The following is a 23,972-nucleotide window of genomic DNA, read 5'->3' as shown; positions in this document are numbered from 1 at the left end:
CCGGAGCGTTGAGCCTGTTCACGTGCAGGGAAGGGAATCTCCTGACGTGACGTCATCAGTCTTTGTTCATAATGCTCTGTGACCTACATCTGACAGCAGCGGAATAAAACAATACTTTTTGACTCAAGTCTTCACCCCAGACCCCAGTTTCCATCATCATATATTTACTGCTCCAATTTAAATACATGAATCTAGTCATCTTTTCCCGTTGTTGTGATGACTGTCTGTGTCATTAGCAGACCATTACATCTTATTGTTGAAGCGCTTTGAACCGGTTCTGACTGGCCCCGTTGGTTTGGCCCCATGATTCTGTCTGATGCAAGCATTTTGGGGAATTTCAAAGCTTTGACACAGATGCTGTGTAGTATAGAGATGATAGATAGATAGATAGATAGATAGATAGATAGATAGATAGATAGATAGATAGATAGATAGATAGATAGATAGATATTCTACACATACTGTACATACATTAATATAATAATAATAACATAACATAATTAACTAACTAAATATTAATTGTTTTACTGATGTGTATTACAATCATAAGGACTATATGATTCAAATCAAGTATGGATTGGCTATAGCCTTGGATCAAGAAAGACTATAGTCTTGATCCAAGGCTAGATTCGCTACAGTATTAAAGGCCTGCCTTTTAGGAGGATGTCGGTTTGTCTAAAAATAGAGGCTCAACAAATGTCCCCAACTTCCCTTTATGTAGGAGGTCTACTCTCTCTTTGTGAAAGAGTTAATGTTTAACAACATATACACTACTTAAGGCGGCTTAATGAATGACAAGGCCATTGATTATATATTTTAAGTTTCTTGTCTGTAAACATAGAGAAGTATGGCTGTTCTTTGTTTGAGAAAAGAGGATGAGGGCCACACACACACACACACACACACGCACACACACACACACACACACACACACACACACACACACACACACACACACACACACACACACACACACACACACACACACACACACACACACACACACACACACACACACACACACATAAAAACGCCCGGGCGGAAAGACATCTTAAACCGTTTGATGTCTGGAACAGCTGCTGTAGCCACGCTCTCTGTGACACACACGCGCCCACGCCCACGCGCACGCAACACGCAACCCCCCCCCACCCCCATACACACAGTACACACAGTACACACACATCCTCCACGTGCACACAGCACACACGGGGTGGGTAGGTGGAGGAAGTGCGGTGTAACGAAAGCCAGACCAGCAGAAACAGCTTCAAACCGGTTCTGTCTCTCTCTCCCTCTCTCTCTCTCTCTCTCTCTCTCTCTCTCTCTCTCTCTCTCTCTCTCCTCCTCTCCTTAGCAACACAAAAGCTCAGCTCCGTCCCTCTCTCAACCGGCTCTCTCTCTCTCTGTCGGCCTCTCTCTCTCTCTCTCAAACTAACGCACACTCAGCGGACGATGCCACATCCACAAGCCCGCAGCAGCGCTCCTTTCCCCGGCTACAGGAGACGCTACGGCCGCTTGATCGTGGTGGAGGTATGCGTGGCGCTATGATGACGGCAGCGGCAGCGGCGGCACACTCTCGGGGCTCAGCAGCAGCAGCAGCAGCAGCAGCGCGTCGGCCGGCAGCAGCATCCCCACTGATGTGCCATTCCACACGGGCTGCTTTGTAGAGACAGAGGGCTTGGCTGATCACCATCACCATCTGATCTGACTGCTGCACAGGTGTCCTCCTATCCAATATTACCACGGTAATGACGGTTGACTCCCCCCCCCCCCTGTTTTTTTTTATTTTTTATTTGTATTTGTCTTGAAAGAGAAGGGATTAATCGGGAATTAATTTGAACTTGTGATCGAAAATTCTGAAAAACAAAATCCTGCACAGAGGCTAATTAAGCATTGTAGATTACTTATTATTATTATTATTATTATTATTATTATTATTATTATTATTATTATATTGTTATTATTTTATTGTTATGTCGACCCAACAATGCTTTCAGTTTCATTCCCCTGTTGTTATACATTATTTCTCATACGATGATGATCTCATTGATGATGCTCCTTTTCGACGGGGACCAACATGTCTGTTGATTGTGTCCACTGTCCAGTAGATCTTTTGTCTTTCTTTTTATGCTTCGATATTGTTTCATTTGTCCTCTGAAGTTTTGGAGGGTTGGTTGACGCAAGCCACCCACCAGTGGTGTAAAGTATATTTACTCAAGTACTGTAAAGTATTATTCTTTGGTATTTTTTATTTTACTGGAGTATTTCCAAATTTCTGTAGCCTACTTTTACTTCTCCTCTACATCTCAGAGGCAAATTTCATATTTTATACTTTTACTCGACTACAATTATTCGAAAACTTTAGTTAGTTACTTTGTAGATTTGGATTATTATTACAAAACATACATTAACCACTTTCAGCCCTATACGGCCATTTGAAAATAGCCGATCTACAAGCTCACAGTATGTGATAGATCTTCTATCTTCAAAAGATTTTGTTTACATTTTGAACTTGTGTGAAACGGGACATTTTGTACAATGAGTACTTTTACTTTTGGTAGCCTACTTTTAAGTAGCCTACATTTTGATGCCGATACTTTTGTACTTTTACTCAAGTACATTTTCACTACGGGACTTCTACTTGCAACATAGCATATCTACATTGCAGTATTTTACTATTTGTATTAATTAGTATTAGTATTTTGTAAAACATGTGAGATAGCCTACTTCCATCACTGTGCGTTACCATGGTGCGTGCGTGTGGCTGAACAGCGCACTGATCCGCATCCAGGCAAATTGTTATTGTGATCTGAAGGCTGTCTGAAAGGAGGATCATAATTATGTAAATGAAACATAGGCTACACTGACTCGTTCCTTTTCGCAGCCGGCTGCGAATTTGTTTAACCTATTAAAAACCGTGAAGCATACAGTGTTTCATTTTAAGATTTCTTTGGCTATTATTATAAAAAAAATTAATGGTGAAAATATGTGAGAATCTTTGACTATATATATTTTTTAAAGTATTTTTAACTCAAATCTTCACTTCTGAGGGGTCCCTGGAACTAAATATTTTGAGATGGGGGGGGGGGGGGTGTTCACGGCCAAATAGCCAACATATAATTTTGGGGGTCCTTGACATGAAAAAGTTTGAGAACCACTAATTATAGCAACATACGTTTTTTTCCCCAAAAATATATATATTCAAAGATTTGCACACATTTTCAAGATTTTTCAAAAAAAGCAAATCTACAAGCTCATAGCATGAGCTTGTATATCTGCAATTCTTTGAATAGCCAAAGAAATCTTAAAATGACACAGATGCGTTCCCGGTCTTAATGGGTTAAAAAAAATAATAAAATAAGTGAGGCTAAACCTTGACCTGCTAGACAGACATTGCAGTTTGCAGATAAACAGGACAATTGTTGTATAATCCTTCCCGTCCATATCTAGTTTTTAAATGTTTACACAGTGACAAGGAAGGAAGGAGAGGAGGATTACATTACAAGTGTTGGGGTTTGCTGTTCAGTTGCATTCCAGTATTATCTGTTGACAACCTCTGGTGTTCCCTCCTGACAGAGAAGTAGGCTAATGTCCTTGTCATAAAGGCAGAACGGTGAAAACAATTACAAGCTTTCAGTTTCACTTGAAGCTGAACTTAATTTAATGAATAAAAGGTGATGTTAATCAATCTGTATGGTTGAGTAGGCTATGTTATACACTATAACTCTAGTAGGTTATCTGCAGTGGTTGCTGGTTGGAGGTGGTCTGCACTGGTCTCCCTACTCTTCCACAGAGACATGTATTTATTGATTGATTGATTGATTGAATACTTTATTAGCAGGACAACAGTAGGTATACGGTCAAAGGTTATGCTAAAAGGATATCACGAAAAGCCCCAGGGGGCTTGTTTCCATTGTGGTCTATTGCACTCAACTCATCAGTAATACATAATAATACATACAATACAATATAATAAAGTAGAAAACTCGGTAGCGTCAACAGGTATATTCACAGAGGAAGGAGGGGTGGGGGATGTATTGGGGGATGTTACTACCAAGGTGTTCGAGGTCGGGTAGGACACCTACTGGTTGACAAGTAGTACTGCCTGATGCACATAAGTGCAATATCTCCAGACCTGCAGATGAGCCGGGATTGCCTCTTGGATGAGTGGTAGAGGTACTTTGGTCTCTTATGCAGGTCAGAAGACTCGTGTTTGAATACCTTGTAGGACATTAGAGTTAAGGTTTGCTGCATTGAAAACCAGCGGGTTGACTTGAGAAAAAAAAGAAAGAAACCAACCAAAGCAAATATGAGAGGCTGTAGATGAGCGGATAGAGACTGAGGCCACCTGGGAATCAAAAGGGCACCAGTTCAATCCTCGGCCCGCCCATACAGTGCATGCGTTGAAGTGTCCCTGTCCCCGAGCAACGCACTTAACCCCGGCTAACCTGCTCCTAATACTTAGGAGGATGGGTAAATGCAGAGCATTAAGTCCACATAATGTGTAAATGCACCATGACAAATACCCCAGCAGTAAGGGGACTATTCATTAATTTAAATTTGTCCCCCCCCCTGTTTTTTCCCTTAATCCTCCCCCTCTTTTCTCTTTACTTTCTTCCCTTTCTTCCTTCTCTCTCCCGACGTCTCCTTTTATCTCCTCCCTCGCTCCCTCTTTCTCCCCCAACCCCCTCTCATTACAGCAGATCAGGAGTCAGGACCGGAGTTGAGGTGAATCGAGGCGGTGGGGTGCGCACGTTTTGATCCTCGGACCCTCCCCTGTCTTGTAGCCACACAGATCACCTGAACGGTCAGATCATGACCGCCACCATCGCTCAAACCACTGTCACCACCACCACGTGCATCTCCTCCTCCTCCGCCTCCTCAGCGAGGAGGGCCAGGCGAGACGGAGCCCCGCCCAGCGGCGCGGACGGGGGCTGGGGCTGGGCCGTGGTCGTGGCCGGCTTCATGGCTCAGTTCCTGGCCTACGGCTCGCCACAGTCGGTGGGGGTTCTCTACCCGGGATGGCTGCACCTCTTCCAGGAGGGCAAAGGCATGACGGCCTGGGTCGGCTCGCTGGTGTCTGGGGTCGGACTCGTAGTCGGTGAGAAGGACCGGCCGCAGTGTGTGTGTGTGTGTGTGTGTGTGTGTGTGTGTGTGTGTGTGTGTGTGTGTGTGTGTGTGTGTGTGTGTGTGTGTGTGTGTGTGTGAGTGTGTGAGTGAGTGAGTGAGTGAGTGAGTGAGTGAGTGAGTGAGTGAGTGAGTGAGTGAGTGAGTGAGTGAGTGAGTGAGTGAGTGGGGGGGGAAATAACAGGTTGAAAAGGTGAGCTAGACTCCCTCTTTCTCTCTCTCTCTCTCTCTCTCTCTCTCTCTCCCTCTCTCTCTCTCTTTCTCTTTCTCTCCCCCCTATCTCCGTCTGTCTCTTTCTCTCTCTATCACCCTAGCAACATAGAACAACAGCCAGCAGCAGGTTATGTTTGCAGTGCTGTTTCCACCCCAAGGGTCATGTTAACACACACACACGCACGCACGCACGCACGCACACACACACACACACACACACACACACACACACACACACACACACACACACACACACACACACACACACACACACACACACTCAGTGGGTCATCAACATGTGAAACAGTGGCAGGAACACCCTGGGGTTGGTTAGAGTATTGTGTGTGTGTGTGTGTGTGTGTGTGTGTGTGTGTGTGTGTGTGTGTGTGTGTGTGTGTGTGTGTGTGTGTGTGTGTGTGTGTGTGTGTGTGTGTGTGTGTGTGTGTGTGTGTGTGTGCGTATGTGTGTGTATGTGTGTGTGCGTGCACGCACGCGTGTTAATCACAAGAAAGCCAATAATATCTCAGTTTTTCTGCCTTGTATCTTATTTTAGACTTAATGTGTTCTCGTTATGCTCTATGTTTGTGTGTGCAGGTCCTGTGTGCAGTGTGTGTGTGGTGTACTTTGGAGCCAGGCCTGTCACAGTGTTCAGTGGGGTGATGGTTGGAGGAGGGCTCATGCTCAGTGCCTTCGCTCCAAACATCTCTTTCCTCATCTTCTCCTACGGCATTGTGGTCGGTGAGTTCGCAAGATCGCACTGGGTTCCTCTACCCCTCTCTACTCCTCTCTACTCCTCTCTACTCCTCTCTACTCCTCTCTTCTCTTCTCTTCTCTTCTCTTCTCTTCTCTTCTCTTCTCTTCTCTTCTCTTCTCTTCTCTTCTCTTCTCTTCTCTTCTCTCTTACGACTTGTCGTTAGAGAAAAACAGAGCGAGTCAGTTATGCTTGTTTGTCATCTGTGGCAGCCCCTGTGTGTGTCAGGAAAAGGAAATTGCAGTTTACAACTTGGCATTCAGAGAGACGTTATCCACTTGAACCCTAGCATCCCTATTCTGGGGTAAGGCTGCAACTAACGATTAATTCCATAATCGATGAATCGGATTATCGCACTTATTAGCAATTACCTTATAATTTTGATTTTAGGTTGTTTTAGGCATGTTCTATCTAACAATAAAGACACTACAGATGGATAATTAATTAAAAAGTACATGTTATACAATTTTGCTCAGCTGCTGATTAAGCTACTATCCATAAAATACAAAATAAATAAAAGCCACCTTATGGTACCTTTTATCTTCTTCTGACTGCTTGATTTGATTAAAAAAACATATTTAGGCTAAAGGGTAACAGTACTCTTTTAAATGGACATCTGGGCACCTCGACGTAAAATTTGCTATTTTGTCCAAAATGTTAAAAAATAAAAATATTAGAAAAACGGTCTTAACCCATTAAGACCTGGAACGCATCTGTGTCATTTTTTAATTTGAGCTAAAAAGCATTATTTTACACTTTAGATATACAAGCTCATAGCGCGGTACCGAGTGCCGCGCTATGAGCTTGTAGATCTGCTATTTTTGAAAAATTTAGAAAATGTGTGCAAATTAATATATTTATTTTCTTTTAAAGCGAACATTCTTTCTCAAAACTCAAATCTTTGCTTCTGGGGGTCCCTGGAACAAAATATTTTGAGATGGGGGTCAGCGGCCAAATATATATCATTTTGGGGGTCTGCTAAATGACTGTGATGTAATGTAATGCCATGGCTACCAGTTCCCTCCTGACGTCGTGTTGGAGTTCCGACTGATCCAGACCGTACTGAATGACTGCTAGCTTGCATAGCGTCTTGAGACTAGGACTCAAGTCTAAGACGAACAGGTTATCAGAGGGTGTTCTGGTCATGTGTTCGTAATATCCTCCATAGAGGATGATACGATCTACCACCATGCAACAGCACATCCTCCTACACAGGCCCTGGCCTTTCCCCTTGGGCTCAACCTTCTTCCAGGAGAAGGTCTCTGGGTTGAATTTCCACAGATCATGAAAGGTCTGGCTAGCGTTACAGCCACCAAGTATGTACAGCTCTCCATTGTAGGTAAAGGCTGAATGACACCATCGTTCGTCTTTATGAAGCTGTGCAGAAGACGTGCTCAGCCAGCAGTTGGTCTCTGTGTCAAACACACTGATATTGTTGTGTCCCCCAAATACAAACATCTTTGTCCCGATGATGTTGGCAGAGTGGTTTACTGAAGCAGGTGGTGGAATTCCCCTGGCCTTAATTGAAGACCAGACCATTGTGGTGGTGTCCAGCTTGTAGATGTCATTAGGGATTTTGTCATTAGTGATTTTGCCTCCATAGATGTACACAACCTTCCCCAAGACACAGGCTGAGTGGTTGTACCTCCACTCTGGAACGGCCCCACAAACCTTGGGCTTCAACCATCTGTGGGTGTCCACATCAAATGCATAAAGCCTGTTGCAGTAAGGTTTCGCTCCCCAAATGTAGATGACATCTTCTACTAGCACGGCTGTGAAGCCCACAAGCCAGGAGGGAACCTCAGATGTCATTTGGGGCAACTTCATCCACTCCAAAGACAATGTGTTGAAGACGTACACTTCCATCTTGTCCAGGTTGAAGCAGCCTCCAAATGAGTACACCTTGTGCTCCACTGCAACAGCAACATGGTTCGGCTTCCGTCCTCCTTTCAGATGAACTGTCCAGCGCAGCATGGACTTACATGAGGCTTTGTATCTGTTTCGTCCATACATGGGCAGGGGCCATTTGTCCTCCGGCCCCAGCCAAAAACGTCTGTCCCCCTTTCGTCCATACATGGGTATCTGTTTCGTCCATACATGGGCAGGGGCCATTTGTCCTCCGGCCCCAGCCAAAAAAGTCTGTCCCCCTTCCGTCCGTACATGGGTATACACAGGCTGACACGTCATGTGAAGTCCGGCTTAGCCGTGACGTAGTGCATGTTTTGTACCTGTTTCCTCCATGTATGGAGGCTTTGTACCATGAGGCTTTCTACCTGTTTCGTCCATACATGGGCATGGGCCATTTGTCCTCCGGCCCCAGCCAAAAAAGTCTGTCCCCCTTCCCAAGGGGTCGGGCTTACATGAGGCTTTGTACCTGTTTCGTCCATACATGGGCAGGGGCCATTTGTCCTCCGGCCCCAGCCCCCAAAAAGTTCGTGACGTCCCCTTTCGTCACGAACTATTCATGACATCATGAACTTCAGTTATAAAGTGGTTTCTAGGTGTGTTACATACTAGGACTTCATTTTGGGTCTGGCAGAACCAGGTCTCCTGGTCTTGTTTATACAATGCTTGCCGTGATGGGAGGAAGTCATATGTCATAAGATGTCATGGATGTCCATATTTGGTCATTACAGTGGAGGACATAATGACATCATCAATCATGGCAAGAGGTAGGAGTACTAGCAATGATTGTGTGAACGCCAAATTAATCGATTCGTTGTTGCAGCCTTATTCTGGGGCAAATGCTATTCTCGTAGAGTGCAGAGAGAAATACTAGTGGACCTAGCCCTGGGAGACCCTGGTCAACTAAGATACTGTATAGGGTTAAAGTTGTTATCCGAAGCGACTTGCAGAGTGCATGGTTGGAGGTCGTGGGCAAGAACTCTTAGATCATTATGTATTAATGAGTGTGTGTTTTCCCAGGTATCGGCTGTGGTCTGGTGTACTCCGCTACCCTCACTATCACCTGTCTCTACTTTGACAAGAGAAGAGGCCTGGCCTTGGGAATCGTCACCACAGGTAACCCATGTGCACACAATCTACCACGATCACATGATCTACCATGATCACCACATACAAACACCTGTTACCACATACTAACACCAGTTAGCTACCAACACCATGGGAGGAGGAGAAACAGAAACACTCGTTGTGTGTCTCTGGCAGCTTGTCTCTAAATTATTTGTAAATTTTAGGCAAGAAATAAGCCAGGCAGTTGCTCAATCTTGATTAATTTCATATCTACACCTACTAGTTAATGTCAATCTCTCTATCCCGCCCTTCTTTTTTCTCTTTTTGAGCAGAAAAAGCTTTCGAGGAAGTGCTATTTCTTCATAAACGGCGGATAGCACGAACACACCCAAAGTTCTGTCAACCACTGTATCCCTCCCTCCTTTTTTCTCTGTTCACTTTGAGCAGAAAAAGCTTTCGAGGAAGTGCTCTTTCTTCATAAAAGGCGGATAGCGCCAACACACCCTAATTTCTGCAACCACTTGTATCCCTCCTTTTTTCTCTGTTCACTTTGAGTCAGAAAAAGCTTTCGAGGAAGTGCTTTTTCTTCATGAAAGCCGGATAGCGCGAACACACCCTAATTTCTGCAACCACTTGTATCCCTCCCTTCTTTTTTCTCTGTTCACTTTGAGCAGAAAAAGCTTTCGATGAGGTGCCTTTTCTTCATAAAAGGTGGATAGTGGGAACACACCCTTAGGTGTCAACCAATGTGTATCCCAATGTGTCACTGCGTTAACGTTTTAACCTGTCCTGTTCCTCTCACTTACCATTGCGGGCGCGCTTCAGTGTTTAGCTGTCATTGATCACACAACCTAATGTGTTGTCTCCCAGGCGGAAGCGTGGGCGGGTTTGTTTACGCCACGATGAAGACCGAGCTCATCGACTTGTTTGGTCTTGACGGCTGCCTGCTCATCATCGGTGCACTGGCGCTCAACATCATCGCCTGTGCCGGCCCCATGCGACCCCTGACCCCGCCCAAGTACTACCTCAAGCAGCGGGCTGCCATTTTGGAACGGGCGGCCAAGGGGCAGCTGTACGAGAAGGCCCCCGCGTTCGAGGAGACAATCAAGGTGTCCCCGGAAGCCTTGTCACCCAATGAGAAGCCTCTGTTGGCCAAGGACCTCGTGATCGTCATAGAAACCAAGGAGCTGGCCATTGAGAAGAAGAGGGGGGACATGTTTAGCTGCTCTGCGCTGGTCAAAGTCATTAAGAACAGAATGAGAGATTACTCCACGTGAGTACACACACACACGCACATAGACACACGCACACGCACACGCACACGCACAATCATTCATACTTGTGTTTTTCATGTTATCTTTGGACAACACAAAGTCATTCAGTTTACATTTTATATTTTTTACATTTTCTCTTCCTCTCTCTCTCTCTCTCTCTCTCTCTCTCTCTCTGCAGGTGTTTTTCGCCTACGCTGGCTTTGTTTCAGGACAGAGTCTTCATGTCTCTGTGCGTCTCTCTCTTCCTGTTCAGTCTAGGTGAGTCTCCTCCCCTCTGTTTGTGGTTTGAACGTTATGTTCCAAATGACAGTATGTTCCAATTTACTGTATGTTCCAATTGACATTCTTTTGTGAGCCCTTTTGTGAACTCTTCAAATGTCATCTGCCGTTCATGACTGAACAGGTGAAATCAATAAGGGATGACCTGCTCGTTTCCATGGGTTCCTTATGTACTGTATATTCAATAATGTGTACTATAGCAGTGATTCTCAAACTTTTTCATTTCAAGGAAATGTTTGAATTCATTAGGCAGCCAGCTCCTATTTGATGCAATTATCATTCCTCAGTGATTGTTTAACTCTCAGAGTTGCAAACCCATAAGGGTCCATATGGACCCCTGGTGGTCCCCAGACCTGAAGTTGAGAAACAGTGATCTATAGTATAACACACACTTTATACGTGTTGCTAGGAGACGTAGGCCTATGCAAAAACCCATGTCAGCATCCTGTCAGCTGTTTTCAGCAGTTTACATTGTTTTCCATGGCAACGGTTTCAAACAGGAAGTTCACGAAGGTCGGAATGTTCTGGGCAGCGGCTGTTATTGTTAACCACTTGAACCCCAGCGTCCATATTCTGGGGGGAACATAAGGCCAAGAAATCCGAAAATAGACGATCTACAAGCTTCACAACGTGTGCATTGTGAAGCTTGTAGATCGGTTATTTTCAGTTATTTGAGGAGTAAAGAGTATTTGAAGTGGGCAAACTAGTAATAGAATACGTTCGGAAGCATCTCTCAGAAAATCCTAATGATTTAGGATATTTCATAAAACAAAGTTTAAAGCCTCAATCTGTGATTTCTTCAACTGGTCGGCTGTACAGTAGAACAGGAAGAACATAGGTTTAGAGTGATAACATGACAATTCTACATATTGTGCTAATTGTTTAGGAAATAGAGCGCTAGTAGTGTGTGTGGGGCTCTTTTCACGCTGTCTCCGATTTTAGAGATTTAATTTTGCTCTAATCCATAAACAGTTTATTGGCGTTGTTGTAGGTGTGTGTGTGTGTGTGTGTGTGTGTGTGAGTGTGTGCGCGCGCTGCATATGAGGCGTGTGTGTGTGTGTTTATACAATGCTCTACTGACACTCCCTCCCCCCTCCCTCTCCCACCACACAGGTCCTTCCCCCCAATGCCAAGTGAGGATGAATAAAATACCTACTACTTCCACCTCTCCTCTCCTCTCCACCTTCCTCTCCTCCTCCTCCTCCTCCTCCTCCTCCTCTCCGCTCTCCTCGTCCAGGTGCCTTTCCTCCGCTGCTCTTCATGGAGGACGTGGCGCAGAGCGCGGGGCTGTCGGATGGGGTGGCGGCGATACCCCTGGTGTCCCTCACTGCCATCTCGTCCGGGGCAGGGAAGATGGCTCTGGGGATGCTGGCCGACCTGCCCCTCATCAACAGTGTTTACCTCTATGCGTTCACCCTCGCCGCCAGTGGCCTGGGTCTGCTGCTCATCCCCATTACCAAGTAAAGGGATTTAGTCTTAATAACCTAATTTTAAAGGGACAGTTCATCCCCAAAATCACTTTTTTTCTATCGATTAGTCACCCCATGGAGACTTGAATTCATGGATATTTCTTAGTTTTTGTCGCATTCCTAAGCCAATAAATTGATGACCAGCGGACCGGTAGGCAGCGGTTCCGGTAGGAGACACAAAGGAGACTCTTTATGTCTCCTACCGGAAGCGGAAGCCGGTCATCAAATTAGTGGCTTATGAATGCGACAAAAACAAAAAAATATCCACGAATTCCATGGGGTGACTAATCGATAGGATGAAAAAAAAAGGTTTTGGGGTGAACTATCCCTTTAAATAGTATTAAAGTCATACTGTGTAACATTTTTGATTAGTTATTGCTTTATATAATCTTTTATTAGTATATTTTTCACAATAACCATTCCGCATAAATGTGTTTTTTTGACAACTAAACACTATTATTATTAGTTGTCTGCCCCACACTTGTGTGCCAAAATGAAGCAGGCGTCCGAAATGTACCTAAAATTGATTTATTGTGTATTATGTATTTTAAATGTAATACTTACCGTTTCTGACAACAATATTGTGACATTCCAACATAACTTCGATGCTAGGACCCAGCATTTGTTTTGGAGCAGTACTTAGTCCGTCAAATTAAAATATACTGAGTTTAAGTGGATCAAATCTCACATATATCTAGACTCATCGCTGTCTCTGATACATTTCATCCCATATTGCTACTGTATTTAATGTTATTTTTAAGTGATATGTACCTAACATCCCCATGTCCATCCTGCAGGACGTATTTGGGTCTTCAGATGCTGTGCACAGCCCTGGGTTTCCTGTCAGGTAACTGGTCCCTGACGTCCTACGTCACCACCCAGCTGGTGGGCATGGAGCGGCTGACCGAGGCTCACGGCATCCTCATGTTCTTTGGAGGGTTCGGGATCATGCTGGGACCCCCTGTCGTAGGTAAGACAATGACCTCGTAACTATGGTAACAGTCATAGACTCATGTACAATTCAACCTCGGTAACTGTCATAGATCCATGTATAATATAACCTTGGTAATGGTCATAGATTTGTGTATAATATAACCTTATGGTAATGTATATAACTGTTTAACAGTTATAAAATAGTGTAAATGGTGCATTTATATAGCACCTTTATCTAAAGCGCTTTAGAATGTGCATTACCTTCACCCATTCACACACTCAATTCACACACCAGTAGCAGAGGAAACCATGCAAGGGCAGTTAGCATTTAAGGGTTCAGTCGTGTCTTGCTCAAGGACACTTAATCACTAACCCAGGGTCATACAGCTATAGATAGATATAACTATGCTAATGGATTTTCATTGCTCTGGTAATCCCTGTTGCAGCAGTTAATGCTGGCCACACACAACTTTGCAAATAATGTTGTTTTATAGAGAAAATATAAATTTAATTACGGCTGGCTTTGAACATTGGCGGCAGAAGAAGCCAACCTGTTTTTCAGCCGGTTTGTGTTTGTGCTGCTGGCTGTTTATAGAAATCATGTTTAGGAAATTGTGTTGCGTGCAGCCAGACTTTAATATCACACCAGATTATGGATACTAGTCTGTCTGGTCCACCTTTCTCCAAAACACACCATCACACACCACCACTGTGTGTTGCTGAATGAAATGCTCCAATCTTAAGCAGGGATGGATTAAGACTAAAAGAGGGCCCTGGCTGGGCCAATTTAATTTCCCCCCATACTACCCCCAGAACGGGCATTCGTGTGGACACACAAACACACTGCTCAAGTTGTACTGTAAGTCTTGTGTTGGTCAAAAAAGCACCTGTAGACATTTTATCGTACAGGATTTACAGTGTTTATATGCTAACAGTATTTACGTACATTATATTTATTTGTGTAAAAATCATTCAAAATACTCTGGTCGGGTAGGACGCCTACTGGTTGGCAAGTAGTACTGCCTAAAGCGCAATATCTCTCAAGTGGTCAATCAGGCCTCCCATCTTGGAAGAGTGGTAGAAATGTGGTGTCCCACTTCGAGGGCATGAAGCAAACGGACTGCAGCTTTAAAATGCTTTGTCTAAAGACTGTACCTTCATTATAATATAACTTTGTCTTTGTGGAAAACAAAGGTATAGCTTTTCTTTGTTCGTTTGTCTTTCAAATTGGGGAGATCTCAGTTTGGAACGAACATGATGTTTACAGAAAATATTTAAAAAAGATCATAATGTTAAACATACACGTTTATGCATGTATTTTATTAATTATGGAGTGGCTCTGCAGGCTGTCTGTCTGTCTGTTCGGAGATAATCTCACCAACGGTTTGACCGATAAGCGTCACACTTTGTATACATGCTGCCAGTAAGCCACAGAAGTAAATGTTTTCACATACGTTTTATGCTTTATGAAATATTTAACTTGAACTTTACAGTGGAAGTCAATGGCTGTTGATCGTGCTGAAACCTCACACATACATCATAGAGACGTGATGACTGATGTCACAGGCTGGCAGGCATGAAGACGGCTAGATCCACATCATTTATAGTTAACTTGTTTTCTTTATCTCCATTTCTCCCAAGGCTGGTTCTACGACATGACGCAGTCTTACGACTTAGCGTTCTACCTCAGTGGAGTGTGCGTTCTGCTGGGCGGTGCCATCCTCTTCATCTCTGCGCTGCCTTGTCTGGGTTGTACCAAGCCTGAGTCTGCCCCGCAGCCAGAGGTCTCCCAGACAGAGTTTATAGAGTGCACCGTTCCTGTGGCGGTGCCGGAGCCTGCTGTCTACACCACCACACTGCACATGGTGGCTTCAGTGGCCTGAGACACTCAAACCACAACGATAACACAAAGCAAGACACATGTTTATCAATCTGGATGCTGGAATTTGGAACCTGGACTTAGGTTCTAAGTTTGGATTCCCAGAAAACAGAACTCATCTAGATTCCGGTATAGAGGGTGAATAATGGATTCAGGAATACTGAATACGATTTTTTGTTTGTTTGGACTCAGACTCTGGAAACGGGTATAAGTCTACAGGTTGCCTAGTGGCTCAGACAGGGAGTGAACTGACCACATTCTCCTTGTGAGCCACGAGGACCTGGGTTTGAATACAACTCCCGTCATGCCTCAAGTCTACCCTCTCTCTGCCCTACGTATCCTGTCTCTCTACACTCTCCTACAATCTAAACAAAGCATCAAAGTTACAATATTAAGAAATACTGGATAAATCTGAACACAGATTTGTATCAAATTCATTCCAGATCTAATGAAACTGGACTTGAAGTCAAGACTTGAATCTGAACACAGAGCCGTAAGACTTTGTGAGACTCCTTTGTTCTAGTGTGGACCGCGGTATGGATAGGAGACACAAACGGACTGTGTTGCAAAATTTGCACCCGTGAATCAAACACAACCCAGCGTTTACCAAGAGGTGTGGGTTTCTTTTCACCTCACTGTCAGCAGAGTTAACGAGAGCAAGACAAGATCCTTTTTTGAGGGGAAAAACGAAACAAAACATGAACAGTTTTTATTTGAAGATCTTTCTTTTGAATGGTTATTTTTATTGTATTTTACTGCAATGCACAACTTCAGAAAGAATGAGCTATATCAAGTTGAAACGCACACACACACACACATACTTCACATGAATAGAATCACCAGCAGAAGCTCTTAGATGGACAGAAATACCATAGAAGCTCTTAGACTCAATAGAAATGCCAGGAGAAGCTTAGATGAACTCCTGGTTGATTACAGAGCCGGACACAGACCCGTTTTTCACTACTCTGCCATTTTGAGCAGCAGCCATTTAAGCTTCACAATCCTGCTCTGTGACTCTTCTATTATGCACAGCATTTGTCTGCTGTCATGTAGGCCGATTTAGATGTGTGAGTGAACAGGTCAACACATATTCCTGTGTCCTTACAATGTAAACTTTGGTATGTGCGTTTGTTCCCGCCACTCTTGGGCATAATATAGGATGTTGCCATGGGATTGAAAATTGCCTGGTAAAGAAATAATGGAGGGGAGAAGTCTGTTATCATTTGTAGCCGGCTCTTCTTTGCTCTAAAAAAGCAACGGAAGGAATTTGGCGCTCATGGAGAAGCGGGTCTGGTTTTTGGCTCTGCTCAGTCAGAATGTTCCACTTCCTGGAACGTTATGTCCCCTGATGATGATGATGATGATGATAAATGCTGTCTTTTGGCTTTGTTCTCGAAGGTTTAAGCACCATAGGCTGCCGTACAGAACTGTCATCAAAATATACTGACAAATATTTGATGTGAGACTGTAAGCACACATATAACTTAGAACTGATAGTGTGTTAGGAAACACTGTTAAAGAGAAAATGTTTTTTTCTGATTTGGATTGAGTGAAGGGAAAAGTAAAAAAAAAAAAGCTCAGTCGTTGCTGGGTATAGAGACCTTCAAACATAACGCTGAATTCATGCTCTGTTGTACAGCGACATCGCACACCAAAAATAGCAGATCTATATAAGCTCTTTATGCATTGCATCCGCGACACGTTGTGAGCTTATAGATTGGCTATTTTGGGCATTTTGGGGGCTTTATTCAGACTTAGCGTTTTGTCACTAAAACACTCCTGAATCCACCATCCCTCATGCTGAGCTTAATAACTGTCCTGTTGTCGTAAAGGTTGTAGCTACTGATTGTGGTCCCACAGCAGGCTTTAACTAAAGGTAACGTACAACTCTGATAGAATTCCCATTACACTACCTGACTTGAATATTCTCAGTTGTTTTAAATGAGAGGGTGCATGAGAAACGCACGACTTGAGAAATGATCGGAAACTATTATTATAATTTACTTACTTGTCTTTTGGATTTGTGATTTTGTCTTTATTATACTTATTCATAGCCTTTTTTTCCTCCTCTTTTTAGTACTTTGTATTTATTTGAATTATTACACCCCACCAAATATGGAGGAATGTTTGTCTTGTTTAAGTCATATACCGGCAAGCGTTCTATTCTTGTTCTCTGTTTATCATTGTTTTTGACTGTCTGTCTATAATTACTAGCATTTTTCATTATTAGTTTCCCTAATTTGTTTTTTGTCTTTGTAGAGGGAAGGGGGAGAAGGGGTTAAATGAATTAAGTTTACATCAAAGAGAGGTTAAAAAAAACAACAACAACAGATCAGTCACTCGTTTTAGCCATAAGGAACAAGAATGCATTATTTTATTTACAGGTATGCTGGCTAAAATAAACTGTATTTTGGGCTTTGAGGGAACGTAGCGGATGGGCATTTCTACCTGCACTGTCTACCAATGTGCACTGACAATATGGTTCTCAAAATGAGGCCCAGGGGCCCTCCACGAATCACTGAAGATATCCTAAAAGGTCCTCAGACAAGAAACAAACAGATTTCTGTTTTTATTTGACTTATTTCAGATTTGTCTTATTTTATTTACGCAGAAATAATATCCCCATTTTTGGCTTTTGTTCACCTTCAAATTAAACACTTACACCCTATATACTTCGCCGTATGACAAGGAGCAAAAATAGCCGATCTACAAGCTCACAACGTGTCAACATGCAACAGTTGTGAGCTTGTACATTGGCTATTTTTGCCATTTTCATACAAATGGGCCTGTAATGACATGCTCAAAGTAGAGACGCCAGGGTTAATGTGGTTAACAGCCATATGCTCAGTAATAATCTGTTCAGAACTAAAAACATGTTTTAGTGTATACTTAGCACAATGTAAAGGGTGATTTAATACTTGGTTGAGTGTCGGTGTCTTGCACCAAAATAGCAGAACTACAAGCTCACAACGCAAGACACGATGCACAACCAAGTATAAACCAGGCTTTAGTTATAGCACAATGTACTGTAATGCCAGCAACAGCACAGCCTGCTGAGGATGTCTTCAGTCAGTCTCTGTGGGGGTTCCAGAAAGCTTGCACTATGCGAACACACTGAACCTAAACTGAGGAGTTTCACTGCAAAAAGGCGTATAAATAGAGTTGGTGTATGCCGGGTTGATCGTGTATGTTTTAAGAAATATGCAGATGATCCCATCCTTTTTAAATGTTAAATATTACCCCAGATAAAGTGTTATATTTAAAGACCAGTGATCGTTTTGAAAGGGTTCGACCTGGCAGCTAACTCCTTTTTGAGTGAAACTCTTCGACTGCACTAACAGAAATGTGCCTGTCTTTTTTTGCTCTGCAAGGAACAAAATCCCTCAAAGCCTCAAAAAACTCTCGTCTGTTCATTGTTATGTCAATACCAAAGTGCGGGATGTTACCTACAACGGTGTTTTTAACATTTGAAGATATTTGTTACTGAAGGCCTGCTGCATGTTAGGCATGCCTTTTATACTGTCATGCCTAGAAACATTTTAAAAAGTTTGTTGCTGTTGTGTTTTTTTTTAAGATGAATAAGCCTTTAATTTAAGCCAGGCTGGACCTACCAATTGATCTTTTTTTGCAATGTGTACTTGATGGTTTTTGTACGCTGTTGTGTCAAATATCTCTTCAATATTTGTAATCTTGTGTGAAAGGGTAATTGTCAATTACAGTGGTTCTCAAACTGGGGTCTGGGGACCCCTGGGGTCCTTTAGGAGTTACGGGACTGTAACTCAGAGAGTACAAATGGAACCAAATGGACCATGAGGGTCCATTTGGTTCTAGAGATGAGAAATTTGTATCAAACTGGGGGTCCTTGAAATTAAACAAGTTTGAGAACCACCGGTCTATTAGATATGACACCTGGAAACACTGGCTGGATACCCAGGTTGTGACAGTGCAGGAAATAGCTGATCTACAAGTTGCAGATAGGGTATTTTCAAGGCGCAATATGTAGATCGACGAGGGTGTTACATAAAGCACAGTCTCCGATTGGAAAACAACAAACAAATGACTGTCAATACATTGACAGATGACATTGAATTGAACTTGAACTTTAGACAAATATGGCAAATATGTCTGTCATTACAGAAGAATCGGTTGATTCCTTTTTATGATGCCTTTTATAATGATGTAAGAAATAGTTTGTCTTAAAAAAACCACATTTTGAAACCTCTTATTTATATAATTTAAGTTTTTTTTTTTTTTTATCAGTTTTTATGAATAAAAACAAGTCAACATGATGTCAGAATTAACCACGTTTTTTTTTCTGGCATGTAGCCCGGTCACGTCTACCTTCCTGTAGTGTGTGTGTATGTGTGTGTGTGTGTGTGTGTGTGTGTGGTGTAGTGTACAGTACAGTATGTGTGTGTGATTTCCTCTTGTGCAGACACGCCTGTGCATGCTTATATTTTGTGGGTCGGGGAAATGAAAGGTTTTTTAAGGTGTGTGTTTGTGTATGTGTTGGGCCTCTAGGCAATTCCTGTCGCACGTGAGTCAATGCTCTGTGTGTGTGTGTGTGTGTGTGTGTGCGTGTGTGTGTGTGTGTGTGTGTGTGTGTGTGTGTGTGTGCGTGTGTGTGCGTGTGTGTGTGTGTGTGTGCGTGTGTGTGTGTGTGTGTGTGTGTGTGTGTGTGTGTGTGTGTGTGTGTGTGTGTGTGTGTTTGTGTGTGTGTGTGTGTGTGTGAGTGAGAGAGACTGAGGAATGTGTGAGTGCCTATTTTAGGCACCGTCAATGAAAACTCTTTCATACTTGCATTAATGCGTGCGCACGCATGTACTTATATGAATGTGTGTGTGTGTGTGTGTGTGTGTGTGTGTGTGTGTGTGTGTGTGTGTGTGTGTGTGTGTGTGTGTGTGTGTGTGCGTGCGTGCGTGTGCGTGTGTGTGTGTGTGTGTGTGTGTGCGCGCGTGTGCCCGTGCGCGTGCGTGCGTGTGCCTGTGTGTTCCTGCAGCCTTTGAAATAATCACATGGAATCTCCTGCCGCTTAGAAAACCAGTCAGTGGCGGTTCCCACATAGAAACACACTGTCTGACAGACTGTATGCTCACACACACACACACGCACGCACGCACGCGCGTGCACGCACGCACGCACACACGCACGCAAGCACACACACACGCACGCACACACACAAAGTGATGACTCACAATTCCAAGACATGGGAATGACCTACATTGTGTGTGTATGTGTTTACTAAGAAAGAAAGAAAGAAAGAAAGGGTTAAGTTAGCAACATATTGTCTTTCTTAAAAAAATACAAAAGACTCCCCATAATATAATAATAATATTAGAAGTGAAAGACAATGTCATTAAACACCTCACATTACTTTGTCGTTTTTGTTTTAGAAACAGAAAATGTCCTACTGTATATGTTAGTTCTCGTTCATTGTTTACCTTTTTTATTTTAGCTCTGTTTCATACTACATTGTTACATTACATTTCACTGTGCATACTTGCATGAGTGATGACAAATAAAATATCTTAAATCTAATGTAGTTATCTAGTCTACTTATTTTGTATCATATTTACTATATCTCTGCTGTCCGGCAGGAACCAGCTAACTCCAAAAAAATTTTAGTTAGGAGGTTGTGTTCATCATTGAATAGAACAGCTGAATGGACCTCCAAGCTCACAATGAGGTTGGAGGTCAAAAGGGGGTGGAGCCTGGAGTCAGCAAAACCAGCTAACTCCGGTGGACTTCGCTGGTTTAGCAGACAATTTGAGGATCCAATGGAGTTAGCTGGTTTAGTCAGAAGCACTTTTTAATGCTTTTCATTGGTTCAATATTTTTCTTACCAACACACAGACATAAAGGGTGTTCAATGGCCCATCTGTCTCTGCAGTCTATCTGTTCTATCTGCTGAGATTCTACCTTGCAGATTGGTGGGTTGTGTGGACAGGTATATTATTACAGGTCCATTTGGTGCCATTTATACACTCTCTGGGTTACATCAACACTCAGGATTTTAAAATGTGTAGACATGAATGACTCACCCACTACATGAACATAAACACTATAACTTTGTTTCCAGAATGAAATGGTGAGACTTTTGGCACAATGGTGCTACCTCGGAAACCACATGATAGGTCTATTCTATCAATAGTTTTCAATCAATAAAGTTGCCTTGGGTATAACGCTTTGAAATTAAACGTCAAATTATGTGATTAATGTCCATTATGACCAAATCTATATGAATTCACTATGAAACAACAACTAATCCTATTGTCAAGCTGTCACCTTTCCCCTAGAAGTCTTTCTGTGCACGTGTTTATCATATTTTAGCCTGCCTCTGTGTCAGTTTGGTTGAAATTCCTGCAGGGTCCCTCAGGCAGTGCCTGCAACTTTGTTTTGATGGCTCCTTGTACAGTATATGTCAGCAATATTAGTAGGTTAATCTCGGATTGTTTACAGTTTTGATGCATGTCACGATGAACTTGGTTGCCAGGGAAACGAAGCAAGGTGGCCACAGTTGACGCTGACGTGAAGTCGGAAGGTGTTAACTCACCCCAATGCACCCCATGTGTATAAGACTCTGTATCTCTGTATAAACTTCAAAAGAATATATCTGGAACCATGCTTTTCCGACGCTTGTAAGATCTCTTCTCTGGAATAAACCCAAATATTATAATAATAATAAGTTTCCTCCGTTTATTGATGTAATTAATTCACATCTGACCAATAGATATGGACCGGTATGTACTGGGGAACAATAAAGCTATCACCACATTTAGCCCATGTAGCATCATGGTTTGACATAACATTTGAATAACATTAAATACAATAAGAAGTGCTCTAAACATTGAGATATTTTCATTTTGACATTAGCCCTGAATAAAAAAAGCAAAAGCGTCAAAATGGAGTTAGCTGGTTCCTGCCGGACAGCACGGTGCTTTAACAATAATTTATAATGATCAGAATATCGACAGTTTTATTTCAGTTAAATTGAGGCTCTCACACACACACACACACACACACACACACACACAGACCCGCGTGCACGCGCGCACACACACACACACACACACACACACACACACACACACACACACACACACACACACACACACACACACACACACACACACACACACACACACAGTATTGAGTCAGCAAGATAATTACAGGACAGAGAGAGGTTGGGGGTAGGGTGAGAGACAAAGAGAGAGGGGACTGGGAGAGAGAGAGAGAGAGAGAGAGAGAGAGAGAGAGAGAGAGAGAGAGAGAGAGAGAGAGAGAGAAAGAGAAAGAGGTAGAGAAAACCTATACTTGGTTGACCTGAGTCCCACAAGGCCTTACTAGTTCCCCTCCTTGTTTCCCTTTACACCAAATCTCTTGGCCGGGATGCTAAGGTTCATGTGGTTAAGGCCTGGTGTGGCTCGTTGTGACCTACCCTGTAGATCGGCTATTTTCCCTATATTTGAAAGTTTGTTTGTTTGCTCTTTTCTGAAAAAGGTTAGATTTTTTTTGTTTTAAACACTGGGTTAACTCTTAGCTCCCTGTCTGAACTCTAATTGATGATGCAAAGCCTTGTCACAACAGGAAGCAAGTGAACAAAGATGGACCATGTGACTCATTCTCCTGTGTGTTGTGTGTGTGTGTGTGTGTGTGTGTGTGTGTGTGTGTGTGTGTGTGTGTGTGTGTGTGTGTGCGTGCGTGCGCGCGCTTGTACGTAAGTATAACTCAGACTTTAGGGGTTAGGCTTAAAAATAGCAACAAATGGTAAAAATCTTGTCGCTGTTCTAAAATGTTGATGTCCTCACAAATATAGTATTACTGTGTGTGTGTGTGTGTGTGTGTGTGTGTGTGTGTGTGTGTGTGTGTGTGTGTGTGTGTGTGTGTGTGTGTGTTTGTGTGTAACAAATATGAATATGAACTGTTCATGTCAGTTTCTTCAGCCATCTGTCTCTGCAGTCTATCTGTTCTATCTGCTGAGATTCTACCTTGCAGATTGGTGGGTTGTGGACAGGTATATTATTACAGGTCCATTTGATGCCATTTATACACTCTCTGGGTTACATCAACACTCAGGATTTTAAAATGTGTAGACATGAATGACTCACCCACTACATAAACATAAACACTGTATAACTTTGTTTCCCGAATGAAATGGTGAGACTTTTGGCACAATGGTGCTACCTCGGAAACCACATGATAGGTCTATTTTATCAATAGTTTTCAATCAATAAAGTTGCCTTGGGTATAACGCTTTGAAATTAAACGTCAAATTATGTGATTAATGTCCATTATGACCAAATCTATATGAATTCACTATGAAACAACAACTAATCCTATTGTCAAGCTGTCACCTTTCCCCTAGAAGTCAGGTCTTTCTGTGCACGTGTTTATCATATTTTAGCCTGCCTCTGTGTCAGTTTGGTTGAAATTCCTGCAGGGTCCCTCAGGCAGTGCCTGCAACTTTGTTTTGATGGCTCCTTGTACAGTATATGTCAGCAATATTAGTAGGTTAATCTCGGATTGTTTACAGTTTTGATGCATGTCACAATGAACTTGGTTGCCAGGGAAACGAAGCAAGGTGGCCACAGTTGACGCTGACGTGAAGACGGGAGGCGTTAACTCACCCCATGTGTATAAGACTCTGTATCTCTGTATAAACTTCAAAAGAATATATCTGGAACCATGCTTTTCCCGACGCTTGTAAGATCGCTTCTCTGGAATAAACCCAAATATTATTATAATAATAAGTTTCCTCCGTTTATTGATGTAATTAATTCACATCTGACCTATAGATATGGACCGGTATGTACTGGGGAACAATAAAGCTATCACCACATTTAGCCCATATAGCATCATGGTTTGACATAACATTTGAATAACATTAAATACAATAAGAAGATTGAGATATTTTAATGATTTCATTTTGACATTAGCCAAAATCCACAGGGATACCAGAGCAAATTAAAACAGAAACACATAACCAAGGAATAAAAAAAAACATACATAGTGTTTTTGACTTCACTCTTACAAACGGTTATGATTCAATCCCTGAGAGTATGACATCACGAAGCTGT

At 42.7% G+C, this 23,972-nt stretch overlaps 1 protein-coding gene across 3 annotated transcripts; it reads left to right on the top strand.

Annotated features, from left to right (window-relative positions):
• Nucleotides 1-1,362: 1,362 nt before the first annotated feature.
• LOC308104216 (monocarboxylate transporter 9-like) lies at nucleotides 1,363-19,184 on the top strand. Of its 3 annotated transcripts, none has more exons than XR_013934802.1 (9): nucleotides 1,363-1,742; nucleotides 4,698-5,098; nucleotides 5,932-6,075; nucleotides 9,014-9,109; nucleotides 9,932-10,334; nucleotides 10,514-10,593; nucleotides 11,728-12,074; nucleotides 12,881-13,053; nucleotides 14,658-14,796. XR_013934802.1 is itself a non-coding variant. In XM_080454575.1 (9 exons), exons 2-9 carry the CDS (start codon nucleotides 4,813-4,815, stop codon nucleotides 14,897-14,899), a joined length of 1,647 nt encoding a protein of 548 aa, XP_080310701.1. In that variant the 5' UTR covers nucleotides 1,363-1,742; nucleotides 4,701-4,812; the 3' UTR covers nucleotides 14,900-19,184. The 3 variants fall into 3 exon arrangements, 2 of the variants coding, with proteins under 2 accessions (XP_080310701.1, XP_080310700.1); XM_080454575.1 differs by having other exon boundaries at nucleotides 4,701-5,098; nucleotides 11,852-12,074; nucleotides 14,658-19,184; XM_080454574.1 differs by having other exon boundaries at nucleotides 11,852-12,074; nucleotides 14,658-19,184.
• The last annotated feature ends 4,788 nt before the right edge of the window (nucleotides 19,185-23,972 follow it).

The sequence above is a fragment of the Gymnoscopelus braueri genome (genome assembly GCF_963280865.1).
Source record: "Gymnoscopelus braueri genome assembly, chromosome: 17".
In the NCBI taxonomy this organism is placed as follows: Eukaryota; Metazoa; Chordata; class Actinopteri; order Myctophiformes; family Myctophidae; genus Gymnoscopelus; species Gymnoscopelus braueri.
Note: the sequence above shows the minus strand (reverse complement) of the source record. Positions and strands in the feature narration are given on the sequence as shown.

Excerpts from the sequence above, each read along its gene's own strand:
- LOC308104216 (XM_080454575.1), top strand. The coding sequence starts at position 4,813 with ATGACCGCCACCATCGCTCAAACCACTGTCACCACCACCACGTGCATC. Across the intron at positions 5,099-5,931 it reads TGGGGTCGGACTCGTAGTCG|GTCCTGTGTGCAGTGTGTGT; the intron begins GTGAGAAGGACC and ends TTGTGTGTGCAG. Across the intron at positions 10,594-11,851 it reads TCTCTTCCTGTTCAGTCTAG|GTGCCTTTCCTCCGCTGCTC; the intron begins GTGAGTCTCCTC and ends CTCCTCGTCCAG.